Genomic DNA, 17365 nt, shown 5'->3' with positions numbered 1-17365 from the left:
GTGGGAAATAGATGACACATATGCGGATCTAGCAGAGCACGGTTAAAATAAACAACAAGCATTAACAAAGCTGTCGAGGTCATAAAAACATTACAAACGAATTTTATATGTCAGGCGGCATCTTCATTAAAGCATTTTTTTTTTATTTCATTTCTACTGATAAAATGGTGCAGAGCCCAAAGGACAGATATCTCTCTAAATGTTGATGTAACTTTGGGAACATTGAGCATAATGTGTTGGGACAAGCATGTGCTCTAGGGAGTAACAGCAGCTTGTAACAAGTTGCAAAGAAAGGACGCCGCGGAAAGATCACAGACATTCATAAACAAACACATACCACAGAATTTTTCTGCCCTTGTTTTACAGATGACCAGTTAGCAATAAAGTGTGTTTTACAGTAATGTGTGTGAAAAGCTACAACACATAAAGAAGAGTGGTATAACATTAAGTCTCTGTAGTGAGGGCTTTGGGACTGACCTACATAATATGATTGTAGTCAAACATGGGATTGACAGTCATCTGGACCACATTATTTTAAAAATGATGTGATATTCTTGATGCCTTATTGAAATTTAAGCAAGTAGGAATTGATTTCTTCCTCCTCAGTTCATTGCAGATTATTGATTGAGTCGCGTTCGGATTCCAGGATGAACACCTTATGGTCGAATGAAATTCTAACACAGAAATCAGGTACAACATTATGACCACCTTCTTCGTAGTGCGCCAGATTCCACAGTGTCGTCTGTCGGAGCAGCAACCTTTCAACGTCTAAGAGGGAAACGACTGGATAAACTCACCGGGAAGAAAAGGTCTAGTCAGGAAGTCCCTTCGACACGGTGCAGGGGGTGAGGGGCCAGCAAAACATCTCTCTTGGAAAATTTCTCCCACAGCATGCATGATACGTTACAGAACTGGAGAGCTCCTTCAGTGACAGGGTGTTGCGTCCTAAATGCACAAAGAAGTTTTATTCCATGCAGCTGTTAGACTTTATAACCATTTCTACTTCCCAAAAAGCACAACAAACTGTTCACGATACTGCTATTAATTGCACAGGTTTCCTTTTTCTTTCTTCAAATATTTTGTTTTTGCATTAATATACAAAAGCCTTTACATCGTCTTATTAAACTTGAGCATTTTGTTGCGTCTGCATTTGCTTTTTTATATAACTATTATAGTTGTGGTTGCTGTTAGTATGCCTGCACAGAATTATGTTCTAAAATGTTATCAGTAGTGTTTTTTTTTGTTGTTGTTTTTTTTCGTTCCTACAAAGCGGGAAAGTCAAACTCGTTTTCACTTTGGGCCATATCAAGATCACAAATGTCCTCAAAGGGTTAAAATATTAATAAATAGCTATTCACTTTGGCAGAATACAGATAAACACTTCTCTGATTAATACAATAAAAATCAAGCACCAAACTTTTTCTTGAAAGTTCTGTCTATCGAGAGGGCCTCAAAAAAACTAATGCTGGCCACACTTGGCCCCCGAGCCTTGAGTTTGACACGTGCTCTAAAGGATTTATTGGTGTTCATTCATTCATTTCCATTTTTCTTTTTTAAACTCGGCTTAACTTGGAATGAAAGTGATACGTAATTCTGTTTTATTACACTCCTGTGGTCGAAATATGTAGAATTTATAATATAATATCGCGCTGTTTATGATACACCTGGTGAAATAAAAATCCCTGTGATCCTTATTTAATCATATCATAATAAAGAAAAAAAAAACGAACTAATCACGCCTGCAGATCGTAAATACATAGAGCATGACGAGGATTTTTACCATGATGGTTCAACTATTTTATTTCTCTTGGCTCACCAGGAACCCTCAGTGGAAATTGTAAGTCAATATTGTGCGTCTTACATTACCTGTTGTCTGTTTTGGTGGGTTTGAACACAATCAGAGTCAGAGATACAGCTGTTCAGAAGTGATTCTTACAGTAATTATTCTAATAATCTTCTCTGTCAGTGTGGTTATTACCCAGTCAGATGAACGGGTTTATTCAGAGGGTATTGTCATCGAGGACAGTGTTTCAGGTCCCCGGGGGCCACTGTTCTGCATATTTTAGATGCGTCTCTGTTCCAGAACACCTGATTCAAATGATTGCACGGCGTCCTCTGCATGCCATCAAATGCTGCAGAAGCCTGTTAATCACGTACATATTCAAGTCAGGTGAATGGCAGAAGGGAAACACCTAAAACATGCAGGGCAGCGGTCCCTGGGGATGGGAATGGAGAAACACTGATCTAGTGTATTTACCATGTAATGGTTTGCCATGGTATGCATGTTATTTAGATTAGGTCTGTGAGTTTCCCTAGGGTTCCTTGAGTTTCACTGTCCCGGAGTTCTCTAAAGGTGCTAATCCTGCTTTGAGTGGCGGCATTAATAAAGTACAGATGACTATTCCAAGCATGGGACTCTGCGGAACGCAGTAACTAACTGGCGTGTAACGTAAGATTTTAGCGTAGGATTAATTATTAGCACAAACATATGGGCAGATAAATTACTGGGACAAGTTTCCTGGTGTGGCACCAATTTTATTGGTTGGGGTTGGATCAACAGTTAGCTCCTAATAGTAAAGGTGAAGAAAAATTATGATGTTTTTTGTTTTTGAGCAAATAAAATTTGGCAAGTGTGTTATGCATTTGGATTCAGATGCAGCTGCTAATCTTTCTGGGGTGTTTCACTGTCAGTCCACATGTATACCCTGAAGAAATAGCTTATTTTTTAATGCAAAAAAAAAGAAGCTCAAATTGAATGTAAAGCAGGTTTTATTTGATTCTTTTCAGAAATGCCCTGTGCTTATCTCCATCCATCTCCCTACCTATGCAGTATGCGTCCCTCATATGCAGAATGATGCTGCCACTGTCTCCTGTCCATTCTGATGATTAGTTATGCTTTGTAAACAGAAAGTAAAAGTCCAGCCTCATCTGACCACAGAGCCTCTCTGCACGATTTGTGATGCCTACTTGCCTCGTGATAAACTTGAAAAGTAACTAGCTTACCTTGAAGAATGGCTCTATTTCTGTCACTGCTGAAGCCTAGATAAGATTTATAGTTCATCGCCCTTAGTTGCCCTGTCAATAAGTTCTCCCAACTGAAAAATGTGAAGAAAAAACAAAACAAAAAAAGATAATGTACACACGCCAGTTTTCAGATTTTCATTTCGAGGAAAAAAACAAAACAAAACAAAAAAAAAAGAAGTGGAAACCGTTAACCGTTGAAGTTGCGTGGATACTTTTCCAAGGCTCTGTGGAGCCAGCAGATGACAGGAATAATGGTTCAATAACTGTCTGTTTATCGTTTTGCCCCGCTCCTTTGTGTCTGTCGAGCAGCGTTGGGGCAAAAGGAGGTGGAAACGGAGTCATTTAGCTCGTGCTTTCTCTGTCGTCTAACGTTGCCACGGTTTCACTTTGCGCGCGCGTGCATCAGTGCGCGCTCACGCTGGCTATTGTGTTTTTTTTCTTTTTCTTTTTTTTTTTTTTTTTTATTACCAGGAGACAACTGTGGCCTTGCTGGGGTAACGGAGCGGGTGACCAGCTGAATAATAACTAAGGGGCATTAAGAAGCATGGCGGACGAGCAAGAAATAATGTGCAAGCTGGAGAATATCTTGGAAATACGGTAAAGCGCAAATTCTGCCTCTTCCATGAATGTTTTCCAGATGTTTGGCTAGTGTTTCGAAGCGTTAAGTTAGCTAGCTTTAGCCGTCTGGGATTAACCACCACCCCCCACCCCTTTGGCTTCGCTTTTGTTTCTTACTACGCTAATATTAGCCGCTCTGCTTTGAATTAAAGGCGTTTTGTTGCTCTACATCTTCCATTATTCTGTCTCTGACAACGTGGACAGGCGGGCTAATTGTGTAACAAATACGGACGGAATTCGGGTGCTGAAAGCGCCTGTTAGGGGCAATGCATCAAAATCCCAGCTGTATCACAACAAATGCCAGATGTGCTCCGCCGAGCTGTGCTAGCTAGGTGATTAGCTTAGCAATCTGTCGTTTAGCTGGTTAGCAGAAGTGGACGGGATGGTGGGATTTTTTTTTAAATTAAACTAGCAGCCTTTTCTCCAGAAACAGGTTCGTCCAGTTTTGAACACTGATTCCAATTTGTGGAATTGATGGGCCATTTAACGTCACGTTTGTGGGGAATTTTATTTCTTTTTATTGTTTGGGGTGCAAATGATCTGATTCGTCCGTGATAGAGTAAACCTATTCAGAATCCTGACAGGTGGAGGAATAAATAAACAACAATAAAAATGTGTGCCACGGCTTACAGAAACAAGACGATCCAGATGCAGAAGATCAAGTCTCGCCTAAAGATGGAGTTTGAGGCTCTGGAGTCGGAGGAGAAGCATTTAAAAGAATACAAACAAGAAATGGATCTCCTTCTGCAAGAAAAAATGGCCCATGTTGAAGAGCTGCGCCTCATCCATGCAGATATTAATGTGGTGAGTTGGTCAAATTCCTAAATGCGCTTGAACCCAAAAACCCATTTGGTTATTGTTAAATAAAACTTCGAGCAGAGTTCCAGCGACTGAAAGGTTGTTATTTGAAAAATTCTTCAATGTCAATCAAAGGACTGGCATCTGGCTCCAAGTGGAATCCGTTGTTTCAGGCTCTGAAGTTTTGCCGTCTTTTTTGGCCAAAACGTCTGTATTAATCTGTCATTTTAGATGGAGAGCACCATAAAGCAGTCAGAGAACGACCTGAATAAATTGCTGGAGACAACTCGCCGCCTCCATGATGAGTACAAGCCTCTGAAGGAGCATGTTGATGCACTCAGGATGACTTTAGGTCTGCACAGACTGCCCAACTTGAACGAAGAGGAGGAAAAGCTCTCTTTGGAGTAAGTATATGCACACACTGACAGGTAAATGTGCTACTTAATTACAGCCCCTATTGCATTCGCTAAAAATATGTGTCATCTTGAATTTTCTGAAATATGCATTTTGTGACATTGCAACCACAAACCTAATTCTGTTTAATTTGGGTTTTATGTGATTGACAGTCACATATTGGAGCATAATAGTAAAAAAGATGTAGAAGTATCCATTGTGCAAATAAAAATATTTAAAATGTGATGTACATTTATCATTAGCTTTGTAAAATGGCCTTCTTTTGCAAAACTGCTGCCAGTCCCTTAGTCTCTGCACTACAGAAACTACGATTTTTGTTGCAGTATGGTGTGGATCGGGACTTTGGAACTGAATTAACTCGTTAATAAACCAAAGCTGCAGAATACAGCCAATCAAAACCACCATAATAATTTCATACTTTGCAATTGCATAGAACTGCTTGGATCCAATATTTTATAGGCATGCATGCAAATATTCTGCATTCTGGCAATTTATTTGGCCAGAATCAGCCTCTGCCCATGATGGCCACGCTTGATGTGTATTTTGTTGTGACTGTGCCACGGGGGTATCAGGAAAAAGTGATTTACTCTGAATCAATATGGGTATGAAATTATTCAGCCAAAGTATCCTAATGACATACTAGTGCCGCAAGAAAATCCAAATCATGCTCTGGTGTCTGTGATTGTATGATTACAGTAAGATGCCCTGTAATTTGCTCTATCAGCTGCTAAGTGCTTCATGACCAGCTTTTTCATTGCTTTCTTTCAACAATGTTTTTTGTTTTTAAAGCACCCCTTTTATAAATGCCAGATTTGTCAAGAAGCAACAGTTTTCCTGTCAACGTATGTCTGCAGCTTTTGGACAAATTCTTCAACTGGCCTGTCAGTTGTGCCACGTTCTTTCCATTTTGAAATGGTGGATGGTGCGGGACGGTCAAGGATTTTAATGCCGTTTTGTGATTTAACCCTTCTTGGAATTTATTCACAACATTTTCCTTGAGCTGATTGTTCATTTCATGTATGTTCTTCATCATATCACCCCAACTGAACACCTGTGTTTACAATCCAGTAAGGTAAAAACTTTTCAGGAAAAAAGAAATGCACTGAAATTTATGGCTCCGATTTGACTAAATGCAAAAAACCCTTTACAGGATGATGTAATTTTTTATTATTTTTTTTCTGCAATTAATTTGTAACAAGTCCTGGAGGTAAGACACTTTTTTTTTTTGGTTATTTGAATGTTATGTAAAAGATCTTGTATGCAAAATGACTTTATTTGTGTAACACTCTTTAATTTGTTTTATTTGTCTTTAGTATCATAACATGTTTACTACTGGGTACTACTGCAGGGATAAAGCAGAAGCCTTACCGATGAAATACAGTAGGTTAAAAGTAATCCTTTACAGGGTTTATTTTAGCATCATGGCGCATTGAATATTTGCAGCAATGAATGGCATTTTAATGTGCAACCCAGCTGACCTCATAGCTTTACGCTTTGAAGCTATTGACGTTCTCCTGCTGTTTCTCAGGCGAGACCGTGTAATCTTACTTTATGGCAAGTCACAGCTACAGTTACCAGTGCAAAATAGTTTTTGAGACAAACTTGGTATGGGCCGACATTGAGTTAAATCTGACCCATGAAGGATTATACAGTGGCTATGGCTACATATTGGCCGTATAACAGACATATTCTCTGTGTTGGTTCATTAGTCTGCAATTACAGTTTGGATGTTTATGAAAATTTGTGACACTCTTTTGTGGGCTTTAGCTTGAAGGACAAATTCGGTGCATATTATTTTGAGCACACAAATTTGACACGCTTTATCGAGTTGCAGTTGAATTGGATGTGAACTTTTTGCAAACACTGGCCCAAGAAAGAAGAAAGTCCAGTTTGATTTTAATTTCGACTAATACTAACGACTAAACGGCTATGTTAACCTTTATTTACTATGCTGTACACAATCTGAAGTAGAAATGCTAATGAATTTTAGCCTATTGTGAAATGCCTTTTTTTTGTGATTTAGGTGAACTGGCCCTTTAAAAACTCCATCCTTTTGATAGTGCTTCAAAACCCTTTCAGTTCCTCATTGGTATTTTCTTGATCAACTGGATTGTTCAGACATTAACATCCATCGAAAAACTTCCTTTTTTATCCTAATTTTGTCCAGTCTTTTCCCAGCTGTAGAAACTGCCAAAATGATGGTGACGAATGAAGCCATTTCAGGCTTCATAAAAATCCGTGTCATCCACAAAATTGGAGGTACATCAGGGTGGTCTGACAAGTAGGCTTCCAGCAGCACAAACCACAGGCTGACATCCATCAACAGCAGATGATTGTACAATTTGCCGCTGCAAATCATAGTTAATGGCGCTAGAACATAGAAGTTAAACTCATCCAAAGTTTTTTTGGACGGACAGACTTTCAGGTATCCCGAGTCTGGAGCGTCGGGTGTTGTTTTTAGTTTTGTCATGCGGGAAGTGTGCTGAAGTGTGACTGGAAGATATTCCTCACAAATGTTTATTAATAATTGCCGTGTTTATTTACACTGAAGGCCATGTTCTTGTCTTGAAGTCGGTTGAAAAACGAAAAGCTTTTCATCAGAGATTTTTCTTTTCCAACTTACTCACCTAAAGAGTGCTACTATTAACAGCTGGAAAATAACATGTGACCTTCCTAATAAGTAATAAGGATCTTGAGATTTCTTGTAGTCTAAAACACTCACAAAAAAGTGCGCAGTAAGAGCCCTGACCTACTGCTGCTCCGTGCGCTGACAACATTGTTGGTCGGTTCTCTTTGCGATTTGGCCGTGTATTGTGCACAGGCTCGAGTGATGAGTTCATTGCTGGCCAGGTGGTTGTTGTCTCTCCTTCCCGTCCCGGTGACATTCCCACTCGACTATCAGCCGGCCATAAAAGAGACTTCGAAAGCTGAGGCTTATGTTCCCCTGCGGTTTTTCTTAGTATATGCAACTCATCACAGAAGCAGAGTGACAGATTTATGGAGTAATTGTAGTAAATAATAAAAGTTCCCTGCGAAACTGTATGACAAGAAGAGAGAGAGCAGATTTGAAGAAAATGAAATCACACCCCCAAACAGCTTGCAGGGTACGTTTTAGGAGAATATCAGACAGTGACATGTCGGGAGAAAAATGAACGTTCTATGCCTCAGAAGATAGGAGTGGGGGAGAAAATCTCCTGCGAAATATTAACCTGAATAGAAGCTAGAAGCTAAATATCAGAAACACATGTGGGTTATGCAGTGATAGTAAAAAGGCCAACATGCTTGGCACAGGGGTCACTCGTGTTCACAGGAAATGTAACGCATTAAATTTGTTCTGTGAATGCGCAAAGATCTACTCTAGGCCGGACCTATTTTGAGAGAAACCAGAGAGGGTAATGAAAGGGGATATCACTTTTTTTGTCTTTGAAAAAGGGCCAGTCATGCATAAAGTCCAAGGCCACATTTCTTTCCCAGCCCTCCCCTGCACACACCCACGTGCACGCACTCGCACACGCACGCGTACACGTGTTGAGCATGCTAACAGTCTTTTTTAAATACTTCAGGCGTTTGATCTGACTTTTGCATTAAAAGAAAAAGAAAAAACGGTGACACAACTGTAATTTTCTTCAGCTTAAGATGCTCATTGTGGACAGGGATAGTGTCAGCTGTGGGAATTCTAAGATCTAAATAAGATCTGCTTACCAGCTTCATTTCCTTCTCTCTTTTTTTCGTTATTCTTTGAACAGTTATTTTGAGAAGCAGAAGGCAGAGTGGCAGAAGGAGCCACATGAGCCCGCCATCCCAGAATCTCTTGCTGCAGCTGCAGCAGCGGCGCAGCAGCTTCAGGTGTCCAGGAAGCAAGACGCCCGGCAGACGGCCACCTTCAGGCAGCAGCCGCCACCCATGAAGGTATTCTCATTTAAAACAGATGCAGCAGAGATCAAAGTGTGCGGATAGACGCCCTTTTTTATTATTATTCTTTTTTTTTTAAATATTAATATCTTTATAAGAATTTTAAATAAAAACTTAATGACGTGAATGCTATTTAAAAAATGTTAACTGTATACATTATCAGCAGATTTTCAATCCATTTTTTTTTTCATTTTTGACTATTTTTTTCATATTTCTTGCATGAAATAAGGCTTCAGTATGAGGGAAGCTAGTACAATTAAAGACTTGTTACCCATGAATGAGAGTCAAATATTTGACTGGAAATGACCAGTTATAAGTAGTTCAGTCATAAGTGGAACAAAAAGAATCTATTTAGCCCTTTACTCAAAATGTCATGTAACGTGAGTCCAATGTGCTTGTAATTTACAAATTGGTTTTGCCTGGTTTAAGTTGCATTGATTTACATATTACCATTATGTACATGGATAAAAGTGGAATAAAGCCATTTGTCCTGGTCCATAAACTCTCACATTAACACAAGCAGACACTGGGTTGATCAATGACCATCTATAAATTTATAAAATAAATGTATATTTCATCAACAAACATGCATCCATTGTAAAAGGTGCGTTTGTTTCTGCAGTTTGCAACCAAATCTTATAGAGGGCCCAAACTCTCCATAATGGTTATTATCAAGTGCTTCCATACTGAAGAAAATTTGGCCGTAAAAAGAATAACAATACAAAACTTTATTTGGATGTAAAGCAGACACTTTTTTCGCCTCAAACGTTTACAAACTGAACTCAACTGGCATATGAAGCACAAACACACACACACACTCAAGTACCTCTCCTGACTGTAGCCAAGGGTTTCGACACACACAAGAACATGGAGAAAATCTGTTTCAACGTTTGCTAGAAAGCTTTAATAATACAAAAGAGTCTGTCACCTAAACTTCATATAGATTCAAAAATAATGTCAGCCAATTATTAATAAGAATAGTTTGGTGTAAGCTGACAAGAAAATCTAATTAAGGACATTTTTATGCATTATTGCCTTAATGACTGAATGGTAATTTCTTCATTTAACCATAATAATCCAGAATGACAGCACCTCAAAGGAATGCAGGGATTATTAATCCACTAAGTACTTTCTGGTTAAAAAAAAAAAATCTTTCCACAACTTTTACTCAGATAGAGCTGAACTCATTGACCATCAATACATTTGTGATAAACACAGACTTAGTCAAAAAACATGATGGCAAATGGCCAGCAAATATTAAAACAACAATGCATATGCAGTATATAAGAAATGTTTTATAATGGGTTTGTATAATTTGCTTTTCACAGTGGTGTAATTGCAGGGGTTTGTCGGCAGGATGCGCATTAAATAATGTTTATGAATCCCATTCAGCTGCCTCAAATTAGGTATGATAATAGAAATATTTGCATTCAAGTATAAATAGACCATCAAGGGGAGATTTTGTTTTCTTTGGGTGCTGTTGATATATTCCAGAGATTTTTATGAAATGTCTCCTGCTTTATGAGTCTGTGTTCCTGTGACAACAGAAACCCAAATACCACAGATAACAAAACTACTACACTCTATTAACCCTGCCTTCACACCTCTTTTATTAGTGTCTGGTGTAAGTGGCTGGAATGGGCACAAGACTTGGATCAGCAGGATGACTTGTTGAAGTTAAAGATCAGGGTCATGGCAAGGAGGCCATCTAACCCCAGCCATGGAGCACATCACCAAAGATGATATAAAATATTAGCATACTGGGATTAATATGGCCGATTATGCTCAGATTAGCTAATATATCACTATTAGTTACCAAGGTGCTAATAGCATGTGAGCTAACAACAGCAAAAGCTGTCTGCTGTGCCAATAGCTGGTATGTGCTATTTGCAAAATTGCTTAATGTGAGCTAAATGCAAAAATCAGCATGCTAGCAATCAATCGCAAAGGCGTTATTAAAGTTGGGTAGTATGCTACTGTTTGGTATGATGTTGGTAGCAGGAAAAGGACTTATAGCATGTTGCTGAACAATAGGTGTCATTGTCTGCTACAAAATATTATTAGCTTGGCTAATCTGCAAATATTCGCAGGGCTATCACTAGAAGGTTAGTCACAAAAGCTAACTTTATTGCTAATAGTAGCTTATGCTGGCATTGGGAAAATACTTAAATTTGCTAGCATGCTAATTTAAGCATGATAGCCAGTATGTCAGCCAACATTAGTTTAGAATTATGACCTGAACCCGACTCAAATTTCGGACCGGGTCGAGCCACAATTATTTGCCTGGTGATCGGGTCAAGATTGGCCTTCTGTGTCGTGTTTAGCACAGATAGCACAGAGAAACCCAAACAAGACTTAACAGTGCAACAATTTATTGGAGTCGCTTTAATCTTTGGAGATTGGTCATCAGCTGATACTTGGATGTTAAAGTGATCTTATCCATCGATCTTGTCTATCTCTGAAAAGATATAAAAATCAGCCACTGTCCTCCTTTTTTGTCCCGTGACACAGGTTTGACCAACAGACCAGCCCACCAGGGCATATTTGCACATTTTTTAGTAGTAGTCGTCACCCCACTGTTTCCAACTCGCCGACTTTCTTGCTATATTTCGTAATATTTAAGACGAAACAAAATTTGTATTGGCCAAAGTCGGAATCGGCAGGTCAGGCTTTTTAAAGAATGGCAATCGACCATAAAACTGCAATTGATGCAGCCACTCTATTTATAGTCTAAATAGAGAAGTCGGCACCTTACTCTGTTAGGGAAAGCAAAAAAAGGTGCAAAAGTTCGTTAGACTTTAACAAGCACAGCGCATTGCACAATAAATGCGCACGCAGGCCCGCCCTGCTCCGCTCCTTTCTATCACACCAGATTATTTACACTTGACTCACACTGCAGTCAGACGCAACAAGATGCCGCTTGAAGACATTGCATAAAATCTAAAAATGGGAGAAGTTGAACTACTCACTCAAATCATGTTCTAAAACTGAACGCACTAAAATCGTAATTAAAATAATATTTCAGGTTCATTTCGGACGCCGGCCTATAATTAAAGTTAATTGGTTCGGTCAGATTGGGCATGGACACGATGTCTACAGGCTCTGGCCGGGTCGGGCTGTATATTTTTGGGCCCACTCTAAACTCTTAACATGTACATTCTGCTTGCAGCTAGCTAAAATGCTTAGCTAACAAGCTAACATTGGCATAAAAGGGGCTTTCAGTGTATTAATTTGCAAACCTTTGTGGTGCTTTCATTGAACCTATGCAACCAAGAATCCATGTAATATACCTGTTGTTCATCAATGCCCTAGTGTCTGTCCATAGCTATGGTAGCCACCAGTTAGTGCTTTCTAACTTCTAAAAATAGAAGTGCAGCAACAAATTGGCTTTTTAAGGCTTATTTGAGAGCACCCAAATAAGCCCAAAAAATACATGCAACATCTACTTCCCAGGTTTAATAATTTAAAAGTGGAGTTCGGTGGAAGATAATGATTTAAATAAAAACTTAATGACGTGAATGTACTGATGTACCAATCTCCTGCAACCTTACATCAATTTGGATCCACTCAAGCACAGTCTTTTTTTCTTCTTTTTTTAATAATCTGTTCCAATTGAGGTTGGCATGTTTGTTGGTAAAATATGTTCAAAGTGGGCTGCATTTGGATACTCGTTTACAGAAGACCTTTGTTTTTTACGTCAAAGTAATCCCTTTCAAGCCTGTATACTAAACACTGGGCAGTTGGCTCCTGTGCTTTGCTTTAATTGTGTTTTTTTTTTTTTTTTTTTTTTTGGATCATGTGTTGTAACTGTGAAAGACATAGAGAGTTGTTCAGATTTGGGACATTGCAAAGACACAATTTTCCAGTGCGCCTCGGTGACAGAAAATTTGGGCAGTACAGCTGTAATGCGAACACAGATGGAACACATCGATACTAATATTGTTAGCAGCAGGGTGTCACAGCACTTTTCAGTTACCTTTTGATCTCGGAGCTCTATCTCCTGGTTGTGATCTATCAACAAAAACTAGTAAACAACCTAAGTGCTGCCCTTACTTTAAACAAGCAGGGCTTTGTTTAGGTCAGTGTAGTCATAAGTTTCTGTTGCTCATCTTTACAGATGTTCTCACATCTTGTTAAAAAAAAAAACTCAATCAGATTGAACCGTGGAAAGGATCTGATATTCGACTTTCCACAAGCCTCTTGATTAGATACATCAGGATTTTGTTGGGCCGTTCTAACCATCTGTTGATTAATTAGGGGACTGATGGCAATTTGTCACGATGGGTTTGATTTAGAAACTCTCTTTGTCGAAGTAGCTGAATGAAAATGGATGCCACGCTTTTCAGATTTTTATCAGTGAAGATGCTGAAAGGCTTGTATCATTCTCTTCCCACTGTTACGCACTACTTTGTGTGAGTCTATCACATTTAATCACTGCCAAGCACATTGATATTTATGGTCATAAAGTAAAATGTAATAAGCGTAAGGCACCGCAGCAATCGAATCAGTCCGACCAAAGTCATACAGTTACTGGATTTATTACTTGACTCGGTTTAGGGAAATTTTACACGAATGAATTATTTCCTTGATTCTCCATGTCGGAACAAAAGTAGCACTCAACAAGTCTAGAATACAGTGTTTGACTGGGCCTCTTCTCTGCAGGCATGCCTGTCGTGCCATCAGCAGATTCACCGCAACGCTCCCATATGTCCGCTGTGCAAGGCCAAGAGCCGCTCCCGCAACCCGAAGAAGCCGAAGAGGAAACCAGATGAGTAGATCCTTCTCACAACTTCCACTTCTCGGTAGGGTTTAAACTGCTCTCATCCACTGATCTTGGATCAGATTTATTCCCCCACATGACTGAAAAAAAAAAAAAAAGCTCTGAGCTTGAGGACGATTTCAACCCTCTCTCTGTTTCGGTATTGTCAGCGCTTAATTGTGGATACAGTGATGTCAGACGAGTCGCCTGTGTTTTCATAGCTTTGGATGTGTTTACTCTATGTAAATGTGTGACTTCTGCCGTAGTTTACCAGCCCCCTGAATCGTGTGTTGCAATAATGTAAAGTGAACTCAGCCAAATACTGTTGCCATTGTTGCTCCTGTTTGCTTTTAATTATCTTGTGTAATCATTGTTCTGCAGTGCATGCCATGACTATTGTGTAGGTTTTGTGACAACGTAAAATTACATGGTTTCTCTAAGTTAAATACAGTTACACTATTGTTTTATGTTTATGGTCAAAATGAAAGAGGGGGAGGGGAAAAAAAAAAGCTAGTATGTTTAACTTTAATACTGCGAAAAGGAAATAAATGGATGTTTTGTACTAAGTTTGTGCCATGTCTCTTTTTTTGTGTGCATAAAACAATTACTAGAGCTAAACATCTTGTGGTTTGGTGTTGTAGTTTCCAAACATCACCCAAAATGACACATTTCTGTGTCTGAGCGGACCATTTTAATACATGAATATGCTTTGACCTTTACTTTAAAGCTCTGGCTGTATGTTTTTTGAGCCTCATTTTCTTCTGCCTTTCATAGATCTCATCTAAAAGGGCCTTTTTTTCATTTAATCCATACATCTTCTCATCAACTCTAGCCACCTTGCTGAAGAAGAGCATCATCTCTCAATTACCCCCCGGCATCGGTGCATTTAGAGTGACTATTTGTTCCTTAAGAAACTCCTGATGCTTTGGCAAAACAAGTGTTTTGCGATTCACCTTCGCACAGGTGGACTCTGTCATAATGAGGTGACTTTTGACAACACGTCGTCTCGTGGCGTCAGAGTAAAACTGGAGGGAAACGCGTCCTACACTTTTCAGTTTTTCATTTGAAGGGACTGTTAAAACACACACACACACACAGCCTCTTCACAATTATGCTTTTTGTCGTAATTCAGAAAAACAAAAAAGTTTAGAGGGTATCATTACTTTTATGGAGCCCCATAAACCTTGCGAGCAAATGGATGGACTTAGCCTTTGTTTGAAGATGAAGAAGGAGGAATATGTTTGACTCTGGCGCATCATTGTGCCTCTCACTCTGTTAATATGCTGTCATGTCTGCAGCTATCTGTCTGAAAAAGGACAGCGAGGATTTGTTAAATGAGTTCCTGTTGCGTTTTTGTCAGGGTAACCCCTCATTTCATCTGTTGCCAGGGCAACTCCACGTTCTTTAGTGGTTGCTAAGGCAACCCGAGGTTGCTGTGACCGCATATTTTCACCTAAGAAGTTCCTCCCAAATCCAGCGAGGGCCGGGACTCTGCACCGACTCCCACATAAAGAGTCCGATGTAGCAGAGAGGAGGCGTTTAAACGGCAACAATTAAGAAAGTGTCTGCCAAACTAATCTGTCCTTAACTCACTCGCTCAGGTTTGTGTTTCGTCTGTCCTTCGGTGTTTGGAAGTGCAGTTGTGTCTTTTCCCTCCAGATAAAAGTTGCCAAGGCCAGTTAGGGCTGTTTGTGCTCACAGACCCTGCAGACACTGGGACGGGGGAGCTCCGCCCGCCTCCCCCGGCCTGTCAGCACAAAGACATAAACAGCAGAAATAAGGCCTTCTATCCTCATAAAAGCTACGGAGCTGAACCACAGAAAGATGGCCTCTCGCATGTCCATTCCCCTTGGACCGAACAGGGACAGGCGGGACATCCGGACCTTGACGCAGATTAAAGGAGGGACGGGTTTCTCATTGGGTCTGTCCGGTCAGCTCGAGGCAGGCTGGGGAATGCGGCGAGCCTTTCAGCGTTGATGCCATAACTTGAAATTATTCATCTGAGACGCCTCCTCATCTATTCAAAAGAGCAAAGAGAATTGCTCTTGTTCCAGAGACATAAAGTCAAACTGCAGCAGTAGCTTTTAAAGCTTCATCCCAGGGTTCCAATATACGCCTGGGATGAATGGATTTCTGCTACAACTTTTGGACAATCGCACGCCGAAGAGCACAGGAATATTCCCAAGGACATAAATGATCAAAATGAAATGAAAATGCAACTTAAACTTCTGACAGTTTTTTTTTTTATGCTTCTCTTTTGTGTTGTTTGTAATGCAACCTGTCCAGAAAGTGCCACTCATTCTGCACAGCTGTCCAGTCAAAAATACACACTCATCTCAGACTTAAAACATTTTTTATGCTTTTTACAAACCCTTTATTAGAATGGAGTTAAAAAAATAAATAAAAATAAGGGATCAACTGAGGCAGCCATTAAATATCTCATTTGGCTTCTTTTGGCGGCAACTCGGTTCACTTGGAAAACAGCTTTCCTCTATTTGCTACAGTTACACTTCCTGCTACAGGTGCGCCTCTACCGCCACCTGGCGGTTTATGAGGGAACCGGAAAGAGTTTTACTTTCCAAAGGGCTTTGTTTAGCTTTCTTTTTTCTCTCTCTCTCTTTATTATGCTGACATTGCACTGCCAGAAACAGGCAACAATCCCGAATAAAACAACCAGACGCTGACATCTGAAGTGCTCTCTGGAAGGAGGGACAAAACAAGTACATCCATAAAAACCCCAAATAAATCCAGGTGACCTATATATAGTTCTGGTCATAAGAGGGTTAGCGAGTTATGCCATTGGGTTATTTATTTATTTATTTTCTGCTGTTAATCCCCAGACACGAATAGTCTGAAAATAATTTGTGGCTTTGCCTGGAACTTGTGTGTTTGTGTTTGTTACGAATCTCGGTGCACATTGCGGCGTACGTCCTGACTGCCGAGCTCCATCAGCCGGAGTGGCGGCAACAGAACACCTTAAGGTTTTATTTGGAGCGACGGATGGATTTCACTGACTTGGCGTGAAAATGGAAAGTAAACACACCTTTAGGGAAAATACAGATTTCTTCAACAAGAAGAGCTCTCAACACCCCTCATTGCTATGCAAGCCAAAACATCCTGCAAATTGGGGGAAGAAGAAGAGGGGGGAAAAAAACAGAGAGAAAAAGTCCAGCAGAAAGAATTTCATCCTTGGACATTATGCAGTAAAGTATGGGAGTACACTAGAAATGCTGGGTAATAAAGAACACAGAGGTTCATTTCAAAGGCTTGGACTTAAAATGCTGCGGATTTTCGCTCTCAACATGTATTTACTTCCCTCTGAGCAAAATGGCCCGCAATTCTGAATAATAGAAAGTCTGAAAAATGTGGAATAATCGACCAGTTTAAGTCTGGTGCTCGAAAAAAGAAACTCCAACTGGCTAACTATGCATGGCCCAAAACTAGCACGGTACATTCAGTGAATACAAATGCACGCCACAGGTGTAATATTTTTACTTAAAAATTCAAATGCGGGCCACATCTTCTTTTCCTTCTCGTAAATTTTAAAACAAGATCTAAATTTACGACACAAAGGTTTGAATCTCATTTCTGTAACGCGACAAATTTTTGAATTTCCTTCGATTTCAAAGGGTATGAATACAAATGTGTTGCGACACGTTAGAGCAAGAAGAGGACGCGTGGAAGACATTCGGCTGCTCCTGCTTCCGATTTATTTATTAAATGCAAAGAAGGGGATAGAAGTCCAAATATAGACTCTTGTGTTTCACTAAAAGATTTGATAGCCAAAGAATTGACACTTTGTAGAGACGTGATGCAAGGAAATTAAACTGTTTGGTCAAA

At 39.8% G+C, this 17365-nt stretch overlaps 2 protein-coding genes across 5 annotated transcripts in view; one reads left to right on the top strand and one right to left on the bottom strand.

The window, feature by feature from the left end:
- LOC129362680 (moesin-like) overlaps positions 1-17365 on the bottom strand; it is a 39646-nt gene that overhangs the window by 19192 nt on the left and 3089 nt on the right. The window contains exons 1-3 of one of the 4 annotated variants that reach the window (XM_055034381.1): positions 3004-3152; positions 2823-2895; positions 798-945 (exon numbers count right to left, since the gene is read on the bottom strand). The exons of 1 other annotated variant lie outside the window; for it this stretch is intronic. The gene's annotated coding sequence lies outside the window, so the exon portion shown is untranslated. Of the gene's footprint in view, positions 1-797; positions 946-2822; positions 2896-3003; positions 3153-17365 lie in introns of those variants that run through there. 2 more of the 4 variants (XM_055034380.1, XM_055034382.1) reach the window with 2 other exon arrangements.
- zc4h2 (zinc finger, C4H2 domain containing) lies at positions 3466-14091 on the top strand. The gene is made up of 5 exons (XM_055034387.1): positions 3466-3621; positions 4275-4446; positions 4672-4844; positions 8601-8763; positions 13429-14091. Exons 1-5 carry the CDS (start codon positions 3569-3571, stop codon positions 13540-13542), a joined length of 675 nt encoding a protein of 224 aa, XP_054890362.1. The 5' UTR covers positions 3466-3568; the 3' UTR covers positions 13543-14091.

Source organism: Poeciliopsis prolifica, unplaced genomic scaffold (genome assembly GCF_027474105.1).
Source record: "Poeciliopsis prolifica strain line A6 unplaced genomic scaffold, Auburn_PproV2 SCAFFOLD009, whole genome shotgun sequence".
In the NCBI taxonomy this organism is placed as follows: Eukaryota; Metazoa; Chordata; class Actinopteri; order Cyprinodontiformes; family Poeciliidae; genus Poeciliopsis; species Poeciliopsis prolifica.
The sequence above is the reverse complement of the archived record's forward strand: the minus strand, read 5'-3'. Positions and strand labels throughout refer to the sequence as shown.